Source organism: Venustampulla echinocandica (genome assembly GCF_003357145.1).
Source record: "Venustampulla echinocandica strain BP 5553 chromosome Unknown scaffold_7, whole genome shotgun sequence".
Classification (NCBI taxonomy): Eukaryota; Fungi; Ascomycota; class Leotiomycetes; order Helotiales; family Pleuroascaceae; genus Venustampulla; species Venustampulla echinocandica.
Window position 1 is genome coordinate 742804 of NW_022474212.1, and position 25541 is coordinate 768344.

General features: G+C 48.6%; 10 protein-coding genes across 10 annotated transcripts; 7 read left to right on the top strand and 3 right to left on the bottom strand.

Moving 5' to 3' along the window:
- BP5553_08176 (uncharacterized protein) lies at positions 1-1986 on the bottom strand (the record flags this gene model as incomplete). Its single annotated transcript, XM_032016799.1, has 1 exon — positions 1-1986. One exon carries the CDS (start codon positions 1984-1986, stop codon positions 1-3), a length of 1986 nt encoding a protein of 661 aa, XP_031867090.1.
- Positions 1987-2237: 251 nt separating this feature from the next.
- Positions 2238-4277, top strand: BP5553_08177 (Mannosyltransferase; the record flags this gene model as incomplete). Its single annotated transcript, XM_032016800.1, has 5 exons — positions 2238-2317; positions 2382-2640; positions 2699-3118; positions 3173-3973; positions 4029-4277. 5 exons carry the CDS (start codon positions 2238-2240, stop codon positions 4275-4277), a joined length of 1809 nt encoding a protein of 602 aa, XP_031867091.1.
- Positions 4278-4930: 653 nt separating this feature from the next.
- Positions 4931-6188, top strand: BP5553_08178 (uncharacterized protein; the record flags this gene model as incomplete). The annotated part of the gene is made up of 5 exons (XM_032016801.1): positions 4931-4978; positions 5104-5257; positions 5359-5604; positions 5735-5988; positions 6162-6188. The coding sequence occupies 5 exons, from the start codon at positions 4931-4933 to the stop codon at positions 6186-6188; spliced, it is 729 nt and encodes a 242-aa protein (XP_031867092.1).
- Positions 6189-7550: 1362 nt separating this feature from the next.
- On the bottom strand, positions 7551-9244 carry BP5553_08179 (uncharacterized protein; the record flags this gene model as incomplete). The annotated part of the gene is made up of 2 exons (XM_032016802.1): positions 7551-7922; positions 7973-9244. The coding sequence occupies 2 exons, from the start codon at positions 9242-9244 to the stop codon at positions 7551-7553; spliced, it is 1644 nt and encodes a 547-aa protein (XP_031867093.1).
- Positions 9245-12284: 3040 nt separating this feature from the next.
- Positions 12285-12512, top strand: BP5553_08180 (uncharacterized protein; the record flags this gene model as incomplete). Its single annotated transcript, XM_032016803.1, has 1 exon — positions 12285-12512. The coding sequence occupies one exon, from the start codon at positions 12285-12287 to the stop codon at positions 12510-12512; it is 228 nt and encodes a 75-aa protein (XP_031867094.1).
- A 756-nt stretch (positions 12513-13268) lies between these two features.
- Positions 13269-14877, top strand: BP5553_08181 (Uncharacterized protein; the record flags this gene model as incomplete). Its single annotated transcript, XM_032016804.1, has 2 exons — positions 13269-13569; positions 13628-14877. The coding sequence occupies 2 exons, from the start codon at positions 13269-13271 to the stop codon at positions 14875-14877; spliced, it is 1551 nt and encodes a 516-aa protein (XP_031867095.1).
- Positions 14878-16373: 1496 nt separating this feature from the next.
- On the top strand, positions 16374-17196 carry BP5553_08182 (uncharacterized protein; the record flags this gene model as incomplete). The annotated part of the gene is made up of 4 exons (XM_032016805.1): positions 16374-16614; positions 16692-16920; positions 16988-17073; positions 17135-17196. 4 exons carry the CDS (start codon positions 16374-16376, stop codon positions 17194-17196), a joined length of 618 nt encoding a protein of 205 aa, XP_031867096.1.
- A 946-nt stretch (positions 17197-18142) lies between these two features.
- BP5553_08183 (Uncharacterized protein) lies at positions 18143-18834 on the top strand (the record flags this gene model as incomplete). Its single annotated transcript, XM_032016806.1, has 2 exons — positions 18143-18340; positions 18403-18834. 2 exons carry the CDS (start codon positions 18143-18145, stop codon positions 18832-18834), a joined length of 630 nt encoding a protein of 209 aa, XP_031867097.1.
- Positions 18835-19286: 452 nt separating this feature from the next.
- On the bottom strand, positions 19287-23477 carry BP5553_08184 (Uncharacterized protein; the record flags this gene model as incomplete). Its single annotated transcript, XM_032016807.1, has 5 exons — positions 19287-19916; positions 19966-20571; positions 20625-23111; positions 23158-23248; positions 23299-23477. 5 exons carry the CDS (start codon positions 23475-23477, stop codon positions 19287-19289), a joined length of 3993 nt encoding a protein of 1330 aa, XP_031867098.1.
- Positions 23478-24168: 691 nt separating this feature from the next.
- Positions 24169-25527, top strand: BP5553_08185 (uncharacterized protein; the record flags this gene model as incomplete). Its single annotated transcript, XM_032016808.1, has 4 exons — positions 24169-24246; positions 24300-24457; positions 24514-24554; positions 24605-25527. 4 exons carry the CDS (start codon positions 24169-24171, stop codon positions 25525-25527), a joined length of 1200 nt encoding a protein of 399 aa, XP_031867099.1.
- Positions 25528-25541: the final 14 nt, after the last annotated feature.

The following is a 25541-nucleotide window of genomic DNA, read 5'->3' on the forward strand; positions in this document are numbered from 1 at the left end:
TTAAGAACCACTTCCGCCTCTTCCGTTCTGTTGCCCTTGATGGCCCCACTGTGTAGGCGCACCACCTCGGGGATTGTTAAAAAAAGCTGGGTTGATGAAAGTTCCGCCTGGAAGTCCAGTAGGATTAGCTGGCCAGTTATTTTGCATGTTTGGAAATGGTTGCTGGAATGGTTGTTGGAATGGTTGTTGAAAGGGGAGCTGCGGCGGGAACTGTGGCCAACTGGGCAGCTGTGGTGAATGTGGCGAGTATTCCATGTTTGGATAGTTAGCGGTGGGGATGGCTGAAGAGTTTTGTGGTGCCTGAGATGATGGTGGAAATGGCATCCCTTGCGGTTGGAAAGGTGGTTGCGGGAAACCCGTAGTAGGGCTCTGAGTTGGAAGTGGATAACTTGGACGACTTTGAGGAAGAGAGTGACCACCGCCACGTTGGTTCGAGTAACCGCCTCTACCCTGTCCTCTATCCCCGCGACCTCTGCCTCTATCACCTCTTCCTCGGCCTCTAAATTGATCTCTGCCCTGGTTATGTGGATAGCCACTGGCCCCACCTTGATATGGCTCCTCTTGGGGCGCTTCGCTACGTCCAACAGAATCTGCATATCCGACCGGCCGTGAGAGAGGCTTGTATGGACCATCGTCGTCGCCGTCGTCATAATTGACACCCGTGCTAGCGTCATAAGGTGTATTTTGCTGTTGCAAAGGATGACCTCCGCGGCGTGGGCCACTATTCTGTTGCATCTTCCCGCCTCGGCGTTCAAGCTTCTGTTGCTTAATTCTTCGCTTGTGCTCCATCTCAGCCTCGTCGTCTGAGAACTCCATCTCGTCAGCCCCAACTTCCTCGTCGTGTAAGTTTGAGGCATCCGATCCTTTATAAGCTTTCAAAGCTTGAGTAAAGACGTAAGTGGCATGCTTGTCAGAGTAGAAAACCTTAGTTCCTACTGACAACCCCGCCTCCGCAACCTCCCCAGCATTGGTAAAGAGTACCGAATACAACGGTTGTTGCACCCGTCCAAGGGTTTCGGAGACGACGCCAATTATACTCCTATCATCCAAGCAAAGTACGGAGCCGCTCTCAAGTACTCTATATTCTCCTGATGTTTTCGCCCTGATAAGTAGGATATTGTCAACGATTGCCTCGACATTTCCTAGCTCCTCGATGGGCATTTCTTCGGTGATTGTAACATCTGGTTTGGGAATGACCAGTTCAGGAATCTCGTTTTTTGTTCGCAGCTGAGCTCCTGCCCCTTTCGCTCCTTTTTTGCCGCCTTCATCATCAGAACCTCCACCTTCTTCCATCAATATCCGAGCTTGCTCTTCAAGACTTAGAAGTTTATACGCGTTGTCGCCCTCGTCGCTATCGTCATCGGACGAGCTGTCGTCGCTCGAGGAATCATCTGACGAGGATTCAATCGGTGAGGAGTCAATCTCCCATTCCGGATGCTCGTCTTCACCGGCGGCTTCCTCAATTGTAGACGGCGCGTCAACCAGATGCACGTCTTGAGCTATAGGGGTCTCGGCAGCCGTAGGGGCCTGGGCAGGCGTTTGCTGCTCAGTGAGGGGTTCGACGTTTGACTCTGATTCCTTGGATTCACCAGGGACAAGATCAACAGGCACATTCTGGACGTCTACCAGGTTTAAGTCTATGGGCGCAACTTCGTCAACATCTCCAGCATCTGCCGGCGCTGGCGCAGCGGACGGTAGAGGGGATTCCGCAGCAAGTGGCGCTGATGTGTCAAGACCTCCGATGAGTGCTTCTAGGGCACTGGTGAGCTTTGGGCTCTCAGCTGGTGGTGTTTCTGCAGATCCTGCCTCCATCTGCACATGCGCCGGCATCGTAGTCGAAGTCGCGGCGGGTATTGAAGGTTCAGATACGATATCTTGCTCCAGTGATACTTGAGCTTGGGCGGGATTTTCAAGCGGAGGGTCCTTATCCATTTCAGCAGGAACTTCTCTATTTGTGTTGTCTAGTTCCATCTTCTCGGAGTCCATGGCGGAAGCGGAGAGGCAAATTTGTATATATGTTGTTGGCAGGTATTAATTTGATGCCGATAAGGAAAAGTTGCGAAAATAAATTTCGACTCGAGGCTTGCAAGGCTGGACAGGCGAGGCAGGCTATCGCTAGCGTGCCACGGTTGCAGCCCGCCGGGAGACATGGGGGTCGGTCAACACCAGACTTGTCCCGACGATTATCACGGACTAACTATCTTCATTAATTGAAGCTCGTCAGGAAACCTGCGACGATGCCTCCAAAGGCAGCTAAAACCGCCCTTACTCCTCGAGGCGGCCCAGGCTCTGTCCCAGATGGACCGGTGAGAAAGAAGTCAGTAACCCCTATTTCTATTGAAACAATAACAACATGCTGACGTGCTGGTTCTCGTCAATAGGCCACCCACCCCGTTTGCAGTAAAGCCAATTGGCGCCTTCTATATATTCTTTGGGGCGAATCTACTCGCGGCGCTATATGCACCGATACAGGACTGTGATGAAACCTTCAATTATTGGGAACCTACCCACTATCTCAGCCATGGTTACGGCTTGCAGACTTGGGAGTACTCGCCGGAGTACGCCATTCGAAGCTGGTTATACATAGCGCTGCATGCATTGGTTGGGAGCTTCAGACGTTTACTGCCATTTTCAACCAAGGTTAGACTGGTTCATTCTCCTGCGTCCCCTACAAATGCTGATCCAGATTAAAATCCAGGTGGGAGAATTCTACTTCATCCGATATAACCTAGCCTTCGTTTGCGCCCTCTGCCAGACGCAAATGTTCCGCGTCATAAATAACATCCTGAACCCTCGAATTGCTATATTTTTTATGATGGCTATGATATTCAGCCCTGGAATGTTCCATGCATCTGCAGCTTTCCTCCCTTCGAGCTTCGCCATGTACGCCACGATGGTCGGAATGGCCGCCTTCATGAACTGGCGAGGTGGCTTGAAGACAGCACAAGGAATATTTTGCTTTGCTGTTGGAGGGATACTAGGGTGGCCGTTTGCGATGGCATTATCGGCTCCATTCCTTTTCGAGGAGATCATATTTGCGTTTTTAAGCAGCAAAGACGCAATTATTGATGTGGTTCTGCGGTTTTTGAGAGGGATTGTGGCTGGACTAATAGTATTGGTGAGTCCATTGCCTACCGATTCCTGACTTTGACTCACTCCCTCTTGATGTTAGTTCTTCGAATTCCTCATTTCTGGGTTCTTGTACAAGAAGCTTGTGGTAGTTCCTCTCAACATTGTCCTCTACAATATCTTCAGCGGAACTGGCAGAGGACCAGAAATCTTCGGCACCGAGCCATGGCACTTCTATTTCCGGAACCTGCTTCTAAACTTCAACATCTGGTTTGTCCTTGCAGTTGCATCTCTCCCTCTTTTCATAATGAAAAAGATATTTTCTCGATCGCAACAAGACGGTGGAGCCGCCACAGGCCTTCGTAGTCTAATATTTATGACCCCCTTTTATCTCTGGTTAGGAATCTTTAGCTTCCAGCCTCATAAAGAAGAGCGCTTCATGTACCCTGCATACCCAGCGCTCGCGCTCAATGCAGCAATGTCTCTACACATTATTCTAGCTACATTCGGCCAGGCAGACCCAAAGACACTACTTGGGAAGATCCCTGCCAGGTTGAAACTACTTCTCGTGAGCATTGCGGTCATTGGGTCTATCGATCTAGGTGTTGCTCGAATATATGGCATATATAGCGCATATTCAGCACCCCTCAAGATATATGAACCTCTTCAAAACGGAACCCTAGGAACCAGTGGAGATTCCGTCTGCTTTGGGAAAGAATGGTATCGGTTCCCAACTACTTATCATTTGCCGAATGATATGCGGCCCAAGTTCATCAAGAGCGAGTTCAACGGCCTTCTTCCAGGACAATTCGGCGAGGGGAAAACCGGGTTTGGGTTTTGGTCAGGGGCTTGGCTCATCCCATCGGGAATGAATGATCAAAATATTGAGGATATGGGCAAATATGTGAGCTGAGTTGCAAGATATTATTTGCGTCCACACAGCTAATCCCATGTTGCAGGTGGATCTACGTACCTGTCATTTCTTGGTAGACACGTACTATCCTGGGTCAGTTGCATCCAAGCTGGAACCACATTATATCCTGGACGAAGAGAACTGGGAGATTGTGAAATGCGAACCGTTCCTCGATGCGTCCAAAACGCATGTTCTCGCCCGAACGATCTGGTTGCCAGATCTTTCGATAATACCGGACAAATTCAAGAGGCGATGGGGTAAACACTGCCTTTTAAAACGAAAGGTACAAGGATAAGTTATGCCTGTGTAATATATATGTAAGATGTCAAAAGCAATATTCTGAATATCAAGCCGTGAGGGCCATGCAACCTGTGTGAGGAGAATTCGAAGATTTCAGACGTGCTTGAAAAGGTAAACCCTGATTTCCACTCCTTCACAGAGGCTATCAAATACCACTATCCAGTTCTTCACAATAAATATAGATTTTGTCATACTAAATGGTGAGATCTTCAACTGATCAGTCCTCAACAAATGCCACCAAACCGCCATCTCGTCTCGGAGACGCCCTACCGAAATCACCCCTGCACCCCGCCTTTTCCACTTCAAAGCGCCACATCTCTCTCCGTTCCTTATACATCTATTTCAGGCTGATAACAAAAAGCACCATTTCACATATATCCCCCTAACCAATTGCACATCCCTCACCTATTCTCCACAAAAGCGATCGATCACAAGGTGCCCCATTGGCATCTGCGCAATCTGGCAAAAATGAAGCCGATATTATCGCCCCGGTGATTTCGGTCCGCCACGTTCATGGCCGGTATGGGCTATAATTTGAATTTAAGGTTCTCCTATACCCAGAAGAATGGAAATTTTCTTGGTGTTTTGTTGTCTGAGAGATTATTTTATTTTATTGAACAAAAGGAAAGAAAGACAGATTTCGTAAATATGGTTTCCGCAACTGCTGCTTTTGCGCTGCGCGTGTCCGCTGGTGCAGTATGTGCGCAGCAACCGGCTTATGGGCAATGTAAGATATACCTATGACGGTGTGACAAGGATATTCGGGTGTCTGTGGTTTTGTAGAGAGAAGAAGGAGAGCGCTGATTGAGGATTGAATTTAGGTGGAGGGAATACGTGGAAAGGCGATTCAAGATGCGTTTCTGGGTACTATTGCTTCAAGTCCAGGTAACCTCCTACTACTACTTTTCTTCACCCAAATCATTACTTTCTTAGTTCAGCAAATAAAAAAAGCTAACAACCCCTTCTCCAGCGACTGTACGTCTCCTTTCCCCACCCATCCCTCACCGTGTGGATAAAGCTTCTACCTCCCCTTTCTAATTCCTCAACATCTCAAACTAACAACCCCCCTTTTCCAGCCTACTCGCAATGCATCCCGGGCACCGATCCCAATGCCCCAACTCCAACCTCCCCCGGCGGCTCTTCCCCCTCAGGCGGACCAGGAACGACTCTCCAAAAGGGCTATTACTGGATCCGCGCAGTGGCCGACCCGAATTTCCATAAATACCTGCAGACAAAACCGCAATATGTGCCTGGGACCGCCATCCTGGACTCATATACTTCAGCAGGCCAATTCCAGATCGTCGACGGGCAGCTTGAACAACGTACGTTTTTCCCCCTTCCCAAATCTTCCATATCCCCCCAAGCTATTCCCCTCACTAGCTGCTCCAAATTCCCAACCTTCTTTTATCTACACCCCAACGGGATAGTTATGACTAACGCGCTCGCACACAGTAATAACAGACGGCCTCCTCTACGCCAACGTACAACCCGCCCCCGACGCCTCAGCCAACAAACTCTCCGTAACCTTCAACACTACTAAGAACGCATACGGAACCTTCGCATTCAGCGGTGATGCCGTCCAGTGGAGCCATCCTGATGTCAAGAGGCAGAATCTGAGCGCCTGGTTGGTATGCGCTGCGCAGACTCTCTGGATTAATCTGGGCGCTTATGGGTATATGACGCCGGCGGGATGTGCGGACCAGACGGTATGTGGTTTATTTTAATCTATTCTCTTTTCGGGGTCTTTTCCTTGGGGGGGGCTTTAATAGGACGGGGATGATGCGGACCTGAGGAATTTTGTGCTGATTATCTACACCCCGGCGGGGTGATATAGATCCATTACTATAACGATGCCCATGCTATGGCTTAAATATGCTAGATCGATCGATACCAGACGCATGAGTAGCGGGGCGAGAAAACCAATATTGTACATGCGAAGAAGCACTCTTTATGTAGAAATCACTCCTTGTCTAATTCTTAGCACTATACAAAACAAAAACGGATGGCTGTCCTCCTCCTATGTGGGGTTTTATGGCCCTTGATAGGTACCTACCTATAGCGAAAATGAGATTTGTTTTATTGTAGAGTAGGAAGACGTGCCGTATTATAAACGTTTTTGGGCGGGGAAATAAGTAATGCGTACATATATAATCCCCTTCCGCCCCGCCAGCCGGCCACTCTATCTCTCGCTCTCACCTCACTCCCAGGGAATTCTAACAGAAGTGTGTTAATCAGTGAAACTGGGTGCTTCTGTATAGATTAGGATATCACCTCTTTAACAGGCAATGTGTTTGTATGCCAACGTCTTCGTATCATCAAGTGAAAAAAGGGGCGAGCGTTTTGTAAAGGTTACGGGAATGGGAAGTGCGTGAGCAAGGGAGTTAGCTTTAAATACTGTAGGATGTAGATGTTATATACCTGGTAGGTGGAGGGAGAGATTGATGGGAATACATCTAAATTTGATTACCGTGCTGGTATCCAGACAGTTAAAGGTTACTTACTATAGGCTTATGAAGATATCAATCCGTATAATCAATCACACGGAATCACAACACAACCCCTCACAATACACAAACTCATTGACAAATTCCTTGCATTCATACGGAGTGTTCAGTATGGTGCTTATCCTACTATCTACATCGAACCCTCAGCATCCCATCCATCCATGCTATCATCCAGCAGCACAGCTACCTCAATTGACTTGTCGTCCACATCCCATCCATCCCAGTTTCTCCGCCAATTTCAAAGTGTGTAAATAATCCCGCAGGTTTCCCGAGGAATATATCCAGCCCGGGAAGGGCTGACGTTGATGCATCCAAGGTACAAACAAGGAGGTCGAGAGGTGCAAAGCTGTGGTTTGCACCAGTAAAAGATATCTGAAAGAATCGAAAGTAAAAAGGAGGCCTGTTGAATACACATTAATTCGCACAATATTTACGCCATCATGTGTCTCCGGCTCCATATTCAAGCGGGTTTTGCGGCCATGGCAAAAAGCTCCACGAATATGTAAAAGAAAAAAAGTAAATGCTAGGGTGCATTCTTCAGCGAACTGGAAGAAGTACCCCACATAAAGGAGAAGTCTGAGACGGAAAGGAAAATTTCTAGACAAAACAGATACACATGTCATCCATCATAAACACTCCGGCTAACCCCATTACGCCTTGTTAAGTTACCCGCCTTATTTAGTTGTCCCAATCTTTGTACGGTATTCCCAGTTTAGCCGAAAGAAACGAATTCCATCTAGGTTTTGATGTTGCTTTTGATAGAATCAGTAAGCTTGGCCTGGAACTGGTTTCCGTGCTGGTGCACCTCCCATGGGTGGAGATGACCCAGAGCCGTTGGGCTGGATAGTTGAGTTCATGGGGCTGGGGCCGGGGCCGGGAGGGCTATTTCGTCGGGCCTGCATTTGTGCGTTTGATGGGCTGTTAGGACGACCGGATGGCGGTCCGTTGGGGAGGTTCATTGGTGGCCTACCAGACGGCGACATGGGACGTCCTTGATTCATGCCTGGCGGGCCCATTGGGCGACCTGGAGGGCCGCGGGGACCATTTTGCTGGGGACGGGGCTTCACTGGGCGGGTTGACAAGCAAGTCCGTGGGACAACACCTTGCCGGGATCGATCAAGACGGATGCAGAGAGCCTGGTCAAATTAGTTAACAGTAATCAAGAATAGAAGGAGAAAAGACTTACCCATCCATCATCGTACTCGTGCAAGACGCGGATCAGCTGACCTGCACTCAGTTCCAATTCGTCATCCATTGAAGGCTTAAAGTCAAGCTGGACACGGTGAACAGCAGTGTTGGCGGGACCTCCAGCTGCGGCAATAGCAGCAGAAGTGTTGGTCTGTGTTGGGGTAGATGGAGAATCCGAGCTGGTGCTGAATTCGGTGCCGGCAGGGCTGGGTGGACCCATGAAAGGACCAGATCTGGTGAAGTCCATAGGCTTGGGTCCGTTCTCGCGTTTGGAGGCTCCGCGCTTGAGGCCAACTGCTGCTCCAGTGGCAACTCCAGCGGCAGCGACAGCACCAGCCGCGGTGACGGCCATGCCCGAGGGGGTGGTGCCCTGAACAACAGCCGGGCCGTTGGCATTGGTGGAATCGATGGTTTCTGCGTGGTTACCGAAGGGATTGGATCTGTTGTCAGACTGGCCAGGTGCAGGTCCGCCCACGGGGGTTCTCTTCTCACTCATTGCTGGTGCTGCGCTGGCGGCCTGGAGAGCATTGCCGCGGCTGGAGCGCTTCTCGAGGATTGGAATGAATTGGGTGACGGGACGAAGTGAGAGCCGTGGAGCATTAGGATTGGTACGCGTGCTGGCCTGTCGAGCAGGTACATCGGCGAAGGGGTCGGATTGCTTCTCTCCATCGCTGAGCTTCGCAGCGGCATCCTTGCGTCTCTTGAAGCAATAGAGAACCAGGCAAAGGATGGCAGCAACAAGCGCCAAAATACCAATGGCCAACCCAGCCTTTCCACCCGCACTCATGCCTTCCGCGGATTTATTTGCAGGGACTGCAGTAGCAGATGCGGACGACTGTGCATCCAAGGTTGGTTCAGATAGAGGAGCTATGCTGCTGGTTGCAACGAGAATGGGAGCGGAGGATACGGCTAGTGTTGACGGAGCGGTGATGGCTGTAGGCATACTAGACGATGCTTTGGTCTTCTTGGACGTAGCTTTCGCATCGTCATCGCTCACTGGGGTTTGCTTTGGCTTAGGAGCAACACTGGTGTCGGATTCTTCATCAGCTGGCGAGGGCTTGGGTGCTGGCGTCGGCGTCGGCTTGGGTTTCTCGGTCTTTGGGGGAGGGGCGCCGACTGTGCTATATCCAGCAATTGGTCCGTCGAAGGTTGCGGATGCTGTCACATATACAATGGACACTTCTGGCGCGGGCATAGGCGCGGGTTCGGGGACGGGCTCTGGAAGAGCAGCGCGTCGATGGCGGTGACGAACGTGATCGTGGCTGGCCATGTTGTGTTTGTTTGATTGAGTCTGTCCCTATCGATCTATCCTGTCTTCCGCTTCGCTAACGTGGTGGGTGAGTTGACCTTCAATGAAGAAGTCTCGTGCGATGCGGTGTGGTTTGGTGTGGTGGGATTGGGATTGGGATTAGGATTCGGGAGGAGGCTGGATTAGGATATTATCGGGGAGGATGGAGAGAGCGCGATGCGTGATGCGATTATGCTTAAAGAGCGTATTTGACGGCGGGCGTCGGAGGGAGTAAGTGAGTGACGGTGGAGGGACAACAAACAAGGGCTCTGTCGATAAAAGAAGGACGACAGAGGATTGTTGGATCGATCTCCTTGCAGGATGAGGGTGAGCGGGAGGAGGGTGAGGATGGCGACGTGAACGGCGTAAGGAGAAGAAAAGGAGGATGAGGGTGGTTGAAGGGGTCCCGGGGGGTCAAAAGGGCAGTTGGACTGTTCAAGGCGTGTGTGTGTGTGCTCTGAGCTCTGTGCTCTGTGTGTGCTTCTGTGGTGTCACTGTGGAACTGCGGTTGCCAGGGGTCGGCCGTGGTCAACAACGGTCAACAACTGGTCAACACTGGTAAACAGCGGTCCCTCCTTCCTTCCCGCTCTGGGGTCGTGCTTTGGTTCGCTCCTGCCAAATTAGCCGGTGGGAAGCACTAGACCGTGTTGGGACTAACTCAGGAACCAAACGAGATTGTTCTGCTCTGTGCCTGGTTAGTCAGCCAATGGCACACCCCTGCTCGCTGAGGCCCCGTCAGTGATCAGCACCGGAAGCTGCCCAAGACGTGGTTATATTTATACAATGGTTCGTGTTGGCAGCCCACGGTTATGCCTATACATCTGCAACTATAGACTCGTGTCAACCCACAATACAACCTCTTGATTGTAAAATACCTCCAGTCGCCGATCTTGATGACTGGCGGTCATAATAATCATCCAATAATAGTGGCTGCAAGTAAGCAGCACAGCTTGAACAGTACCTACAGTGCCTGCAGCACTTCGTACCTACCTACGCATGCCCCTTTGCACAAGAGGGACGATCTCCCTCTGTGCCGCCCGCCGCAATCCGTCGTCTTCTAGCACGCCACACATCCACATGCAATCTCGCTGCACCCGCCCGATATCCCGCACCGAGGAGGAATCCACCGTACAAATAGCACTGTTATGAGTATCACAGCAGCATAGCCTCAGCCTCAACCGCGCCCATGTTCTTTTCCTCATCACAGTCTCACAGCCCAATCATAGAAATGCTTAAATTTTAATTCCCAGCGCTTTTTTTTTGCGGAGTACCTTTGTACTGGCGATCCCCGAGACTGAGTGCCAAGAGGAACCCCTATCCCCGAGAATTATTACTCGGTTATGCATGATTCATTATTCTTATCAGGACATGTTTGTGGTAAATCACCTTCGAACTACAAGATGATAAATAATACAATACAATTACCCCTCCAGGAGAGCGACAGTTTTAGAGTTTTCTTTCTTCTTGGTTTTGAGACATAAGCAAGGCGGATCCTTATTGATTGGAGGTTTCTCCTTGCCCCTGTTGCTGTAACCCCTTCTAGGTATCAATAATGGCGCTGAGGCTTCTCCCTCCCGTTGCATTTGGAACTCCTCCACTTAAATTGGCGAATTTTCGAGGGATATTATGCAGGGCTGAGAGGGATGGTTGTGACTGTGACTGTGGCTAATAATGTAGGGCTTGACGCCCGCGAGGATATCCAGGAGTACTCCGTAGGTAAGGGGAGTATTGCTGAAGGGAGAAGGTGGAAATATATATGTTTTCCCCATGCATTGGTACAACAAGGTATTATTATACATGATATATTCAAACTTCGTTACTCATTACAATTACATTACAACCATCCACCGTATTATCCTCCCAAGGCGTATTCAATCATATCGTTCGTGTTCCTCATACCTCATACCTACATCCCATCACCCATTCAGAACCCCATCAAGCACCACCACCGCCAACTACCACCGTCACCTCGTCCAACTCCCTTCTCCTCTGCATAAACCCCCATGCAAGCCCAACCCCAAGCAGCGCAAGAGCAACCTGCCAAAGCATCGCCCTCACATCCCCTACATGGCGCTCGAAAAAAGTTTTGATCTTCTGCGCCCAGCTCAGTTCCTTCTTTCGATACAAGCATATCCTGGTACCGAAGACAAGACAGCCTCGGCCACCTTCCCGGATATCGCACTCGCCATGCTCGCGGCGGCGTTTCATAAGTAGTCTAATTATTGTGGGATGGTTAGCTACATTAATTTATTCATACCAGTAATTAGAATTCGGCTATGCGGGGTGGGTCTCGAAGTCGTGGAAATAACTAGCTCGGGGAGTTTGGAGGAAATGAGATAAAAAAGCTATGCTTACTTCACGCTTCCCCGACAGAATCTCATATCGCTGCCGAGCTCGCAACCCTTGTCATGTGGACAATCAAGATGCAATCGCCGACGCTCAATCAACCATTCGATTTTCAGATTGACGCCGGTATAGACGAGCGAGTAGAAATGGCGATTGGTGTGTTTGAGCGATAGCGCATCTGGGTAGGTAAGGTGGGAGGCGATGAGAAGGTGGAGTTCGGTTGGTAGAGTCGTGAGGGTTGGGTTTGGCATGCTTTGAGCCGCCATCATTGCCTTATTTCTCTTGTTCCGGCTGTTCCTTTGATGGGATACTGCTGGAACAGATCCTTGCTTGAATCCTCCCTTCCCAGGGGTTGTTGGCCGGTGTATCTCGACCTCCAATGGTACGTTAAGGTACCTTTCGAGGATATGGCCACGTGATGTCGAATATCCACCTCGCTGTGGAGATCAAGATTAAGGGCACCGCTCCCTTGGCGAGTATATAGCGACGCCGATCTCAATGACCTCAGGTACAAGTTCTATCAGGTGAAGCCGGCGGACCCGCGGGGCTCAGAAGAAATCCGGATACCGAGGCTCGCGAGTTGATGTCGAAAACAATCCCAGGTTGAGGCAACGTTGGGCAGGCTTATTATACCTTCCTGGTTGCCTACACTTCCCGCTATTCGCTCTGCCTCGTAATGTACGAAGTAAGAGAGAATGCGACTGCTAGGTGGCAAGTAGAGGAGCAGAAAGAGGGTGAGGTTGATTTTGGATGCCTGTGCAAGGCAAAAGCAAACGTTAAGAAAGGCGTTGCGTGGGCCGAGTTGTTCCACGTTTCAGCTATTGTTAGATACGGGCGGCTGGCCGACACAGCGACGGGTCACCCAGGCGGCAGTGCTGTCAGTGGCGACGAGCTGATCAAATGATTCATGGCGAACCTGGAATAAGGACAGAAGCGACGCTTGCGCACCCATTGTATTTCCTTGTATTTTGCTGACACAATAATACGTGCTGAGACTCTGAGAGGACGGTTCCTGGTTTGGCGGCTGAGGCATTGGTTTTCGTGGAGCCTCACCACATGGCACGGTGCTGTGCTAGGCAAACTGGCAACTTCACCTTGTCAAAGGGTACGCGTCCGTTGCAAGCTATTGCAAGACTCACTCTAGGCGTCAACGGCCTCAAAGCCACTTGTGGAAATGTTAGACATTGAAGGTCGAAGGGATGTACGTAGCAAGTACTTTGTAGAATTGAGGTAACCTTATTATTAGCGAGGCGAGAAGTACTACGTACCCCTTACTTGTATGGCTGTCTGCCTACACCGTCCGTACCTCGTACTTTCAAGTTAACGGGTCACAGGTACTCGTATGCAAGAATTGCCAAAAGGTGGCAATATCTTAGAGCATTAATATCAAATAAGCTAGGTTTAGTTTACACAGCCTGTGTCACCTTTATCAGACTTTATCTAGGAAGTGTTTACCTGCGAATTGCATTGAACGTCTCAACCAAGAGAATAAACTCCAATGTTGACTTATTCCCGTCACGTGTTACCGCGTTTTAAGACGGCACATCACGCGCATGACCTTCGTCATCAAGCACCGAGCACACCGAGCATCGAGCATTCACTTGCTGCCTCATAAACAAACCGCAACAGCGCGATGGATTAGCCCAACGATACTCTCGGCATGGACATTCATGCCATAGATATAAATACCATAACCACTCCTGATGGCGGCGAGAGCGACTATGGGTCCGACTTTTCTCCCGAAGTAGAGCAAATAGTGGCACAATTGCTATCCGCGCATGATAATGACACCACAGACGACAATCCTATTCTCCGCGGCGTCGAACAACATGAGGCACTGCAGTCTCTTCATGTCCCTCGAATTCTTGGGAGGGGGGAGAGATCCCCTCTTTTCCAAGCGGTTAAGGCCGCAGAGGAGGTTGCGGAGCATGTCCGCCACTCAGTCGGCCAACCCACGAACTGTAAGCTCTTTAACTCCCCTCAAGTATATCTATGTCTGACTGATGCTGAAGCGTCTAGTAGCCAACAAGTACAGCGAAATACTACCAGACCCAGCCCCTAAAATTCCCCAAGAACTCGCAGCGAATCAAATTCCGGACACCCGATCTCCCATGGAACGATTCCGCACCCAGCCAAAGAAAGCCCTGTCTGTCACGGATCTGATCTCTCCAGCTTGGTGCGAGTTGCAGTATTGGTATACCCTAACCATTCATGGGAAGACGAGGCCTACGCCGGCAATGAAACAGGGGAGCGCGGTCCACAAAAAGCTTGAAGACCAAGTCCATACAACTGTCAAGGTTGAGATCACCACAATAGAGGATGCATGGGGTCTTCGCATATGGAATATCATCCAAGGACTCAAGACCTTGCGAGAAACTGGCTTAACACGTGAACTAGAGATATGGGGCACGATAGATGGACATGTGGTTTGCGGCATCATTGATGAATTGTCATATATCTCTCCGGATACTGAGCTTGAGGACTCCCTCGAGAGCTCGCTATCCAAGGACGAACCTCCCCCTGACCAGGCTACCATTTCCGAGTTCTTCAAGGCAACAGGTGGTTCGACATTGAGCGAAGCTACCAGGAGCAAACGACGTGCTCAAACGAAGAAAGTCTACCTATGCGATGTAAAGACCCGCTCGGTCCGAAATCTGCCCTCAGGGGCTGCATTCCGCCCTACGAGGATGCAACTAATGCTCTATCATCATCTCCTCTCTGCACTTGCGACAGGTACCGTAGACTTATCTATTTTTGCGACACGGTATAACTTCGACCCCTTAAGTGTATTCTCAGACTCCTTCATCGCACAAGTAGGAAGCCTCAACGATGACGTCTTTTATGACGCCCAGTCGAACCTTCCATCGAGCCAGGAATCAGACCAGAACTGGAGCCAGGACTCGATGTCCATTCTCTTGGCCCATAACACGCTCGCCGCTCTCTGGACGCTAATGATTCAAGAATTCCAAATCACCTTTCCCAACGGAGCTGATTCCATTGGCAAGGTCCTGCAAGCAGAATATAGATCCAGGGATGAGGGTGAAATAATAGGAAGCAAGACATTCGCGATGGATGAAGGAGAGCTGAAGAAATATATAGACCACGAAATGGAATGGTGGAAGGGAGAGCGAGAAGCAGAGGGCGTCGTCATCGAAGAGGCTTATAAGTGTAGAACCTGCGAGTTCGCGGAGAATTGCACGTGGAGACTCGAGAAGATCGAGGAGACTACGAAGAAGGTCCGTTCGAGAAGGAAGGCTGCAGCTACGTAGTCGTGAACCTCCTTCAGCTGTACTTGAAATTTTGATAATGGCCTAGGTTGGTTTGGACACAACTTGTCGAGAAACGATAAGATACCCTCTACTTACTGTATACAATAAATCTATAATACCCAAACTTGTCCAGCATAATTTAGTAGTCGAGAGCCATCCCAAGTTTCTGCATAGATTACACAATATATTACCCCCCAAGTAGAGGCAAGTCTGCGGTTTTCCTTCTAATATCTATAGTGGATGTGATAATGAGAATGTCAGGCATCAAGCGACGTTATTCCCTCTCGCCAGAAACAAGCGGTGCTGTAGACTACTTACTCCATCAAGAGTAACCGCTCTCAATGTGTTCCTATGTCACATTCTACAACTATAATTTGTCTCGAAGGGCTCTCAATCATTTAGTTCTGCAACTAAGAATCTGACATTCCGAAAAGTAAACGGGGTGTTAAACGTATCATCAACCCAAATCTTACATGTTAATGTACGAAATTGGCTCTGACTATTTGCCCCTATCATCATCGATCTCCGCGCTGAAGCCTTCATTCTCAATATTCCAACTCAAGCATCCAGGTGGCTCTTGTAAAGCCACAACCTGGATTCACACCTCTCCTAATGTCGTATGTCGGAAAAGGTGCAAGGTAGTCTGCAGTCTTGCTTCGACTCCTTGCAATGCCATCTGGCATTTTATCTCTTCAGCAATTGCAGTCCATGACTTCATCTCCGGGATATTATCTTGGGAGCTAGAATTTTGCTAATACAGCTTTATTTATAACTTGTTCCATCGTCTTCTTGTGGTCATTCACGAACCAACGGTAGCTTTTAGAGCCGTTTGTATCTTGCTATTGTTTATAATTCAGAAGGAGGTTGAATTAACTCAGGTATCCTTTGGCTACTTTTAATCTCAACTTTCAGAAACCAATAAAGAAACACGTAATGTAATATAAATATTCATTCTAGATACATATCTGTTAAGCAAGCCTATCCCCCGGCCCCTACTATTTATACCTTTTTTGAAATAGGGGAGATATCGCTTAATATCACTTTATGGGAAATCTCACTTGAAATGTGTGTGGTATTCTTTTGGTTATAGAGAAAAAGGGACTGCTACCAGGAGCAGGAGGTAGGTAGTTAAACTATAACACTACTAATATAAAATTTAGACAATGCTTTCTTGTGGTGCACCCGAACTAGCTCCCTTAGGACCCTAATAGTAATTCATTTTCACGGGTGTGGACTCAACTTACCGCCTTACCGTCTTGCCAGTTCACCCCTTGATATTCAACCCCGTAAGGTATTCACCCCCCTAGGGTATTCACTCTTTCGTTCCCGCCTTCCATTGGCGAGACAGGCTCGACTATTTAAGCCATAATTCTCTCCTCCTCTTCCTATTTCTTCCCTCCAACCTACAAACTCGTCACACATCAATCACCTTACCACACTGGACATACCATACGTCCACATCCACGTCCTTTTACCTCATTCATCAGCCTTCAAAGATGTCCAGAATCATGGCTCTCTTCCTCATGGTCCTCCAGGTTCTACTGGGCCACTTCACCATTGCCACCGCAGTCCCTACCAATGATATGGCGATTCCCATGACGGCCGATGGAGGCTACCCGGAGCTCATCCTAGGTCCTGGTATGCCAACCTTGGCATCGATCAATCTCACCACTGCGGACCTATACACCATGAAGCCAAAGGGATCCCCTGGACACCTTGATTTGCTGCAAGTCCGAGGTAAGTTGCCCTGTCTCACCTTTAGCCACACATTTTCTTCACCTTATCGGACAGAGATAACTGACAAAGAATAACAGCTGACGCTGGTGTATCATCCGCCGCCTGGGGACCGTCATGCGGCATCTACAACCTATGTCCCGTTTGGGCCGTCCAAGTCTTTATCAACTACTTCTACGCCTTTGCACCACACGTCTACTGCACTGCTAGTACTCGTGATTATAGAGGCCAACTAATGGTTCAAAATGGCTATGGGGAAGTCATGGGTATTAATCTTTCAACCGATTCTGATGTTGTTTATTCACCTTGGTAAGTTAAAAGTAACATCTCTAAATGAAAATAACATAGATGTTTACAATGTGGTGAATTTGAATAGCCACAACGTTGCCAACGCTCTAGAGAGGATTTTTGCTACATGCAAACTTGATCCTGACTTTCAGCGGCATCCCGAGGGAATTTATGGTAAATCTTTTTTGTGTTCCCTTTAGCGGTGTCTAATACGGACTGAAGCTAACGAGGCTAGGTGCAATTACTGCAACCGGGAATGGAGGCCTCGGTTTGCTTATGCATGGTATGGATGTTTAATGAATCCCTCCACTTATGATCTCAGTGAATTTCCTTCCAGGTCTTAACGTGGCAGCCTCAAAATTCAGTTGAGGTTGAGGTCCATTTCGAAATCGGAGGCTCTGAGCTCTGGGAGACAGGTGAATTACAAGTACTTTGCACAGTTCGGTCTCAAAGAACGCTTCGCAGATTAAAATCGCCACAGAAATGCAAACATATCAAAATCATTTGACTTTTGCAATTAGTCATGTCTCTTGATTCGCCTAGAACAATTAAAAACGAAAACGTTTTGGATAAACATGTATGCTGAAGCTAACCAACTATATGCAGCAATCTGTGTCCACATTGCATAAACCTATAGTGATATATTACTCTAACCCATTGAGCATTCTCATGAACAAGCGACGAAAGTTGGATGTTGTTAGATTCATGGTGGAAGAATTCGGGAAATTAAAAGGGGCATACCACAATTTATCACTCCAGGTCCAGCAAAGCGACTCTAAATGAAATAAACTAAATGGAAAGGAAACATAATGTAATTGTACTATTATTCCGAGACTTATAAAAACGGTAAATGTAACTACGAGATAGGATTCCTTTTCCAGAGTTAGCACGTGAAGCTCTATAGAGAGACGACGTCATTACACCCGCCTTAAGTACCTAGGTAAGGACACAGCGCATATTGTATCATGACATTATTGGCTTTCCTGTATTACTTAAAGTATTTTTTGACTTTCTCATACGCCTCCTAACCTGAATTCTTAAACAAATTGTATTGTAAACTAGGAATTTTGAAGAAGTAAACTCCCAACCCCCCTCCCCTTTTCCTTACATATAGAGATACTTCTACCGTGGCTATCCACAACCAATCTATCTTTGCTAGGACGAAAGAATGAACTGACCTTCTATTCTCGTTTAGAAAATCAATCCTTAATCAAGACCAAAATCTGAAATTCCCAAGACCAAAATGTCCTTCTCCAACACAGATACAGGCTCGAAGCCCGCGGACCCCTATAAATTAGCGAATATAGAGGACGACGTCAGCATCAAAGAGAAAATCGAAAATCTCAGTAGTTTCATGTCCAACTGCAAGTTCTGCATGATGACCACTCGGGAAGGCTCTACAGGTAATCTAGTATCAAGGTGCATGGCATTGGCAGCTCAAGTATGACCCCTCTCAGGCCAACTCTTTTGGGAAGAGTAGCAGTACCTCTAACCACTGGGCAGGAAAACGGTGGTGTCGACCTAATCTTTCACACCAACACCGAATCTGGTAAAACCGACAACATTGCCTCTGACCCCCATTTAAACCTCGGTTTTCTGAACAACTCCGGCGAATGGGCCTCTTTGTCGGGTATTTCAAGTATCCTAACCGATCGCACCCTTATCAAAAAGTACTACCGCCCCAGCCTCAAAGGTTGGCTGGGCGATTTAGGAGACGGGAAACACGACGGGAGTGCGGATGATCCAAGGATTGCACTTATTAAAGTACATGTTAGGTCGGCGACGTATGCGGTGGCGAGGAAGAATGCCGTGAGGACGGTGGCGGATATGGCTCAGGGGGCTGTTACGGGGAAGGTGCCGGATGTTAATAAACTGAGGGAGATTACTGAGGCGGAGGTTGAGACGTGGAGGAGTTCGAATAAGATGGATCAGTAGACCTGTGCATCTGATAGTGGTGGGGAGATGGGAGAAACAGAGGGTTTATGTGCTGTGAGAGTAGAAACGTCAGCTGCGAAACTAGCACCCGTGAACAAGATTGAGATACTTACGATACACTCTAATACCTAGGCAGTGTTTTAGTAGACTGTGAACGTAAGCTAGACCATCCTGTAGACCCTGTCTAGACCTCACCAAATAGGGTATCATCATCTGAAAAGTGTACTGATAAGAATCAATAAATATGCATGAGTGACAAGAATATTTCATTTCCATACTCATTACTCTCAATCCGAATATACGAAAAACCAAACCTCCCATGTAGACTCCATCGACATCATTTATACCATAGTAATAATGTAAACCAATCCCCCAATCATAAAATCTAACGTGGCCGATCAATCCATCGGCAATGCCAATCAATGCCAAAGGAATACTCCAAAGTAATGTCCTCAAATCATAGAGTCATACGTCCAACCCCCCTGTCTCCGTAGACGATCTCTTGCCTCAAGGTCCCTGCGAATTTCATCTTCTGTAAGACGATCAATACCGCCCCAATTAGCACTCGATGTCCTGTCCCTAAACCTGCTAAACTTATCCTTGCTTTTGCTGAAAACTTCCTCCATGTTTAACGGCCCAGGATTACCGAAGATTTGAGATGGGTCCATGGGCTCCTGTCTGGTCAACTGCTCCCTGATAGCTGGTGAGTTGGTCCAATCCGGAGCGGTAAATCCATTATCTGCATCGTCCTCGGAGTCGTCAGAGTCAGTATTGATGTCTGGAAGGTCGATGTTCTCCCCGTTTTGGTAGTGCGGAGATGATTTAGCAGCGGATTTAGCAGCTGATTTGATTTGGGATTTAGCCCCAGCCGGGCGTGCCGGAGTCTTGTATGGCTGAGGTTTAATTTGACTTGAGCTGGGTGCAAACGGAATTGGCGCTTTTGATAGTTGTGCCATGTCCATCGGATGTGTAGGCTTGGACTGGTTCACATTGTGCTGAGAAATAAGTGTCGACCGCTGAAGATTGGCGGAAGATGGAGCGTGTGCATATCCACTTGGGAATAACGATTTAGGTTGAACGTCCTGTCAATTGTTAGTACTTAGTATTCTGGGGATTTGTCTGGAAACATACCTTGGGTCGACTGCTGGATTGACGGATTGGGGGTGCAGTCATCTTGGGCTGATTCTCGGTCAAATCATCGTCATCAAATCCATCACTGGTTCTGCGACGCTTCGCATGTGGCTCATTCTGATAAGATGGCCCATTTCGCTGAAGCGCAGGGCGGAGATGCTCATCGGCGATATCTTGTTGAAGCGGTCGCTTAGGAGGGACCTTGGCTGCAGTATGCAATGCTGCGTTCACTGGTCTCCCTAGGTCCTCTTGGGTTCGATTTATCGTCGACTCCATTCGAGGCTTCGACTGGTTCATCTCAGCCCGCTGCGATGGGACAGGTGGCAATGCCTTATCTTGCAAATGACGCGCAGCTGGTGGTGGAGCTCCGGTTTGTTTCGCTCTCTCAATTTCTTGTCTCCTCTTCTCAGCGGCTTGTCTGACAGATGCCTTTTTAGCATCTGCAATGCTAGCAACTCTCTCCCGTTCGCGTTGAATATCGCGCTGGCGTTCTGCTTCCTGTCTACGCTGTTGTTCTTCTTTTCGGCGCTCCTCTTCCTTCAGAGCAGCACGTTGCCGTTCAACTTCCTGCTTGGCTTCCCGCTTTCGTTGGGCCGCAAGTTCATCCTATTAAGTTAGTTAAAAAAAGGGTCCCCGGATATATATGGGAAACCACGTACCTGTTCTTTCTTCCTAGCTGCGGCTTCTAGAGCCTTGCTAGCAGCTGATTTAAAGCTGGTTGTTGATGCTTTGCTCTGAATCGAGCTGGTGCTGGCTTTTTTCCTCAGACTACCTTGAGGAGCCCCCCCAGACGGTGCTGGTAAAGAATCCTGCAGAGATGCAGCAAGTGTTGAGTTTGATGGGTGATATTGATGGCCGCGTTGTGACCCAGTATCGACTCGGATGACAGTAGGTGGCTTGTTCTTCGTGAGAGGTTCTTTGGCCGGTTTAATGGGGCGTTTTGGCCCGGGTCTTCCAATCTGCGACTTTGGTCGGGGCACCGAAGGCGGTGGCATAGCAGATGCGTCAGTCATTTCAACGTCTCGACTGGAAACATCCCCAGAAGAAGCATTTGCAACGCCCTTGGCTTCCTGTGGCTCCTTAGCCTTGCGGGGGCTACTCCTTGTGGCCTTCGGAATATTTGGCTGGCTTGCCTTGGCCTGTTTCTCCTGTTCTTTACGGGCCATTGCCTCTTTTTGCATGGCTGCTGCTCGCTCCTGTTCAAGATGGTACTGTCGCGCCTCTTCCTTGACCTTCATACGAGCTTTTCCCAATTGGTCGGCCATCTTTTGTGCTTCTTTGGCCTCCCTGGCTTCCATCGCTTCTTCCTCCTTTCGTCGCTCTTCCCGCTCGGTTGATGCTCGGGTTTTGCGGGCGCTGGCCTTAGGTGGACTCCTGGAGATATGGCGACTGGAATCCTGGTCTAATACTGGATACAACGGCCCCTTGTCATTCGACTTCGATAACACATCTTCAAAGGACGGCGCATGTTGAATTCCATAACGTGATGAATGCGGAGACAATGCAGATGTCTTAGCATCAGCACTGACAGCCGCACTACTAGCGAATAATCCTCTAGAGGTTTTCAAAATTGAAGAGAATTTATCTTTTGCAGCCTTTAGCGGACTGCCTTTGTAGCTCCTGGAAGGAGATTTCGGGGTTTCTGGACGTCGTTCATCCACATCGAGAGACGGATTTGGATTTGATACGGAAATTGGTTTCTTGTGCCCTGGAGAATCACCTGCCTTCCGTGGCGATCTTAACACGGAGGTCGATACTGACTTGATATGACCTAAAGTGCTTGTTGTTCTGTCTGGGATCACCGGCTCACGAATGGGTGAGCGGTGCCGCTGATCTTCCCCTCGCTTTGGGATGTTAAATTGTGAGCCACCAATGCTGTCCTTACCACGTATTTCTTCCATAACATCTGCTGAATGGCTTTTCAATAATTGAAGCCTTGGACTAAAGATAGATGGTTCGCCTTGTGTGGCTGTTGGTGGGCCGATCCAGCTTTCTTCCTCGTCTTCAGGAAATGCCCCAGGTGGAGGACGCTCCCTACGCTGTGGTGACTTTGCCCTGCTCGTTGCATCTTGGGATGTTGCAGGTTGTGTAACTTGATTACTTGGTGGGGGGACCAGGCCACTTCCTGCGATTGATTTGGACGGGGGCCGAGCATGAGATTGGGATTGACCAAGTTTGCTGATTTGGTCTTGAAGTCTTTGTGTGGAAGTTTTGTAGTGGAGACGTGCCATTTTCGCATCTGGATTCTCTCTGGCAGCCATGGTATCATCCAAATCGAGATCCATGTCATCTTCGTCGTTATCCTCATGCATGACATTTCCAAGGCTCTTCCCACCGGTCGTTCGGCCATAATAACTAGTCCTGGATTGTTCAAACTGACTGGTTCTCGATGTACGATTACCGAGACTTTTCTTCGTAGTAAGTGGCTCGCGTGCTGGCAAAGATGCAAAATTCAAGCTGCTCTTCCGAACCACGATTGGTCTGATGGGGCTTGAGCCATCAGATGGGGAATGTACATCATCCATTTGTTCATCTTCAATAACAGGACCTGGCTCTTTAAGTTGTGCTTCCTCCTTTGGTGGGGATTGCAAGGTGGCTTTTGGCAGCTCTGGAGAGCGTTGTGGCGAGCGCTTATGGGGAGACGATGCCTGTGGTATTCTGCTCTGGAGCGGTGATTCTAGGATGGGTTGCGTCAATGCATCCAATGCATTGTTTGGCTTCGAATTTTCCGTGTCAAGTTGCATCTCATCCACCAAATTTCGGGGAAACTCTTCCTTCGCAGATTGGAATGAACCCTCTGAGTCCCTATCCGCAACTTCTTCCGCATTTTCAATGGTGTCGAGTATAGCAATATCCACTTTCGGCGAGAAAGCCTTCTCGACGGGCTGTGTATCATGGAGCTCGTTAGGCTGGGTGGCCTGCGTAGGTTGGGTGGCTTGGCTTCCAAAGTATCCAGAGTCGAAATGGTTTGGCACTGGTTTCCGCTGCATCGGGCTTTCCACACGGGGTGCCTCTTGCATAACAGGTTCTGGCTGACTCGGCTCATCTTCCGCTACCTGAAATGTCGCGACTGGTCGTTGGAAAAGGGTTTGTTTGAATGGACTCGGCACGCCTCGTGGGGTCGATGAGAAGACATCTGACAATGGCTTCACTACATTAGAATAGACAACTCTACTGGATTGTTCAACTCACCGGACGCGACTCCAGAGGATTGTTTTTTCGCGTGGTTCTCGGTGTCTTCCCTCGTAGCTTTCCAGGTGTTTTGAAAATATCCGCGACGTTCCTAAGATTAGGGAGTTAGCAGAGCCCGTTACTTCCATGTTGTTTACTTACACACTATTCTCACTAAATATCTCCGCCATATGCTCATTCAACCACTCGATCTCATTCCGCGCAGAAAATGTAAATTCCTCTGCTTCCGATTCTGCAATCTGCAAGGCAGCAGACCTCTCCTCCGTTATCCATGGTATTGATCCAATTTGCAATCGAGGATTTGCCCGCATGGCCGCCATGATTTAGGAATCAAAACAATGCGCGTCGAATAGTAGTAGGTAAAAGGGCGAGCCGGAAACGTTCCTGGCTATTGATCATAAGACCATCTGTGCAAATGTGAAGCCAAATCAACAATTAGAAAGCGCGAATTTGGTGTTGTGGTGGATTCGTGAAGCTGTTGAATGGATGGGTCGTGGATGTTGTCGATGTTGCTGCATTGTTTTGGTTCGCTCCCAGCTCGCCCCTCGCGTCTGGAAGCTCCAAGGCATGTTGAGCCAGGGTGTTGCCTGCCTCAGGCGTCGACATCGATGGGACGTGACTTTACGGTTACCATCACGTGGCAGACACCACTGACGTATCGTTTTCGGTTATCGCTCGGAAATAAACGGGGAGCTCTGGAACCTCTCGCTGGGCGTCGACGTATTCGGCTTTATGGGTGCTGCTCGGCCTATACAAATATATTCAAAGCAGTATAAGTCTATGCTGTCTTAATCCCATTCTTGTCTTCATGCTTGTATGACTTTTCTTCCGTCTATTTTCTTGCTATAATACCTCCCTAATAACTCGAAATATTCATTCATTGCGAGGATGCGGGGTTTGCGAGTATTCAGTTCACGATGTCTGGCTTCAGCCAAGCCTTGTCATCCACGTCCCTCTTTTGGTCAATGGCGACCATTTTCAGTATCAGGTCCACGCAGTGTGAATACGTTGATGGAAACAAGCGGATTTAGTGATACCCAATTGCAAGTAAGAGAAGCAATTGGGAAAATATGCTCAAATTTCCCAGATGTAAGTTGGTCACATCTTATGCTGTAGGGAACTAGTTACTGAGTAGTTACTAGGAATATTGGGCCGAACGCGACGAATCTGGGAAGTATCCTCATGAGCTGCATGCAGCTCTGGCAAAAGACGGATGGATTGGAATTGCTCTACCCGAGGATTTGGGCGGTTCTGGGCTAGGGATTTCAGAGGCTACGATGATGTTACATACGATTTCAGAGTAAGTGATAACTCATGGATGGGTATTTATACCGGAACTAAACTAATTCAATTTAGGAGCGGTGCTGGAATGGCAGGAGCTCAATCAATTCATGCAAGTGAGTCTCGAAGCATATAATTTTATACTTGTCTCCTAACCTCCGGCTAGATGTCTATGCTACCCAACCAGTTGCAAAATTCGCCACACCCGAGCAGCGGCAAAAGATGCTACCAAAACTTATTGATGGATCCGTGAGAGTCTGTTTTGGTGTTACAGAGCCAAACACTGGTCTTGAAACTTTAAAGCTCACCACTCGGGCAGTACGTGACGGTGACACCTACAAGATATCCGGCCAGAAAATATGGATCTCCTCGGCTCAAATTGCAAAGAAGATGGTACTTCTCGCACGAACAACACCCCTGGAGGATGTCAAGAAGCCATCTGAGGGCCTGTCTCTCTTCTTCATCGATTTTGATCGAGACCAGCCTGGGCTAGAGCTCAAGAAGATCAAGAAGATGGGTGGAAGGGCAGTTGACGCAAATGAAGTATTTTTCGATAATTACACTATCCCTGCTGATACCTTGATCGGAAAAGAAGGCCAAGGGTTCAAGATCGTTCTCCATGGGATGAACGCTGAAAGATGTCTCCTTGCAGGCGAAGCACTTGGACTTGGTTATGCAGCTTTGCACAAGGCTGCAACTTATGCTAAGGATCGGGTCGTATTCGGGCGTCCCATAGGTATGAACCAAGGGATCCAACATCCTCTAGCCGATGCCTACATGCATCTTGAAGCTGCGAAGCTGGCAACATATCATGCTGCAAGGTTATATGATAAATCGAGTGTGGATGAGACAATTACTCCGGCATCAGTTGGCGTGGCTTGCAATAGTGCGAAGTACTTGGCAGCCGAAGCTGCTTTCAAGGCTTGTGAACGAAGCGTGTTGACTTTGGGAGGGATGGGATATGCTCAGGAATTTCATGTAGAGAGATATTTGAGGGAGTGTTTCGTACCTCGCATTGCGCCAGTTTCACGAGAGATGATTATGAATTACGTGGGAGAGAAGGTGCTGGGGTTACCAAGAAGCTACTGAACAGGCCGGGATGT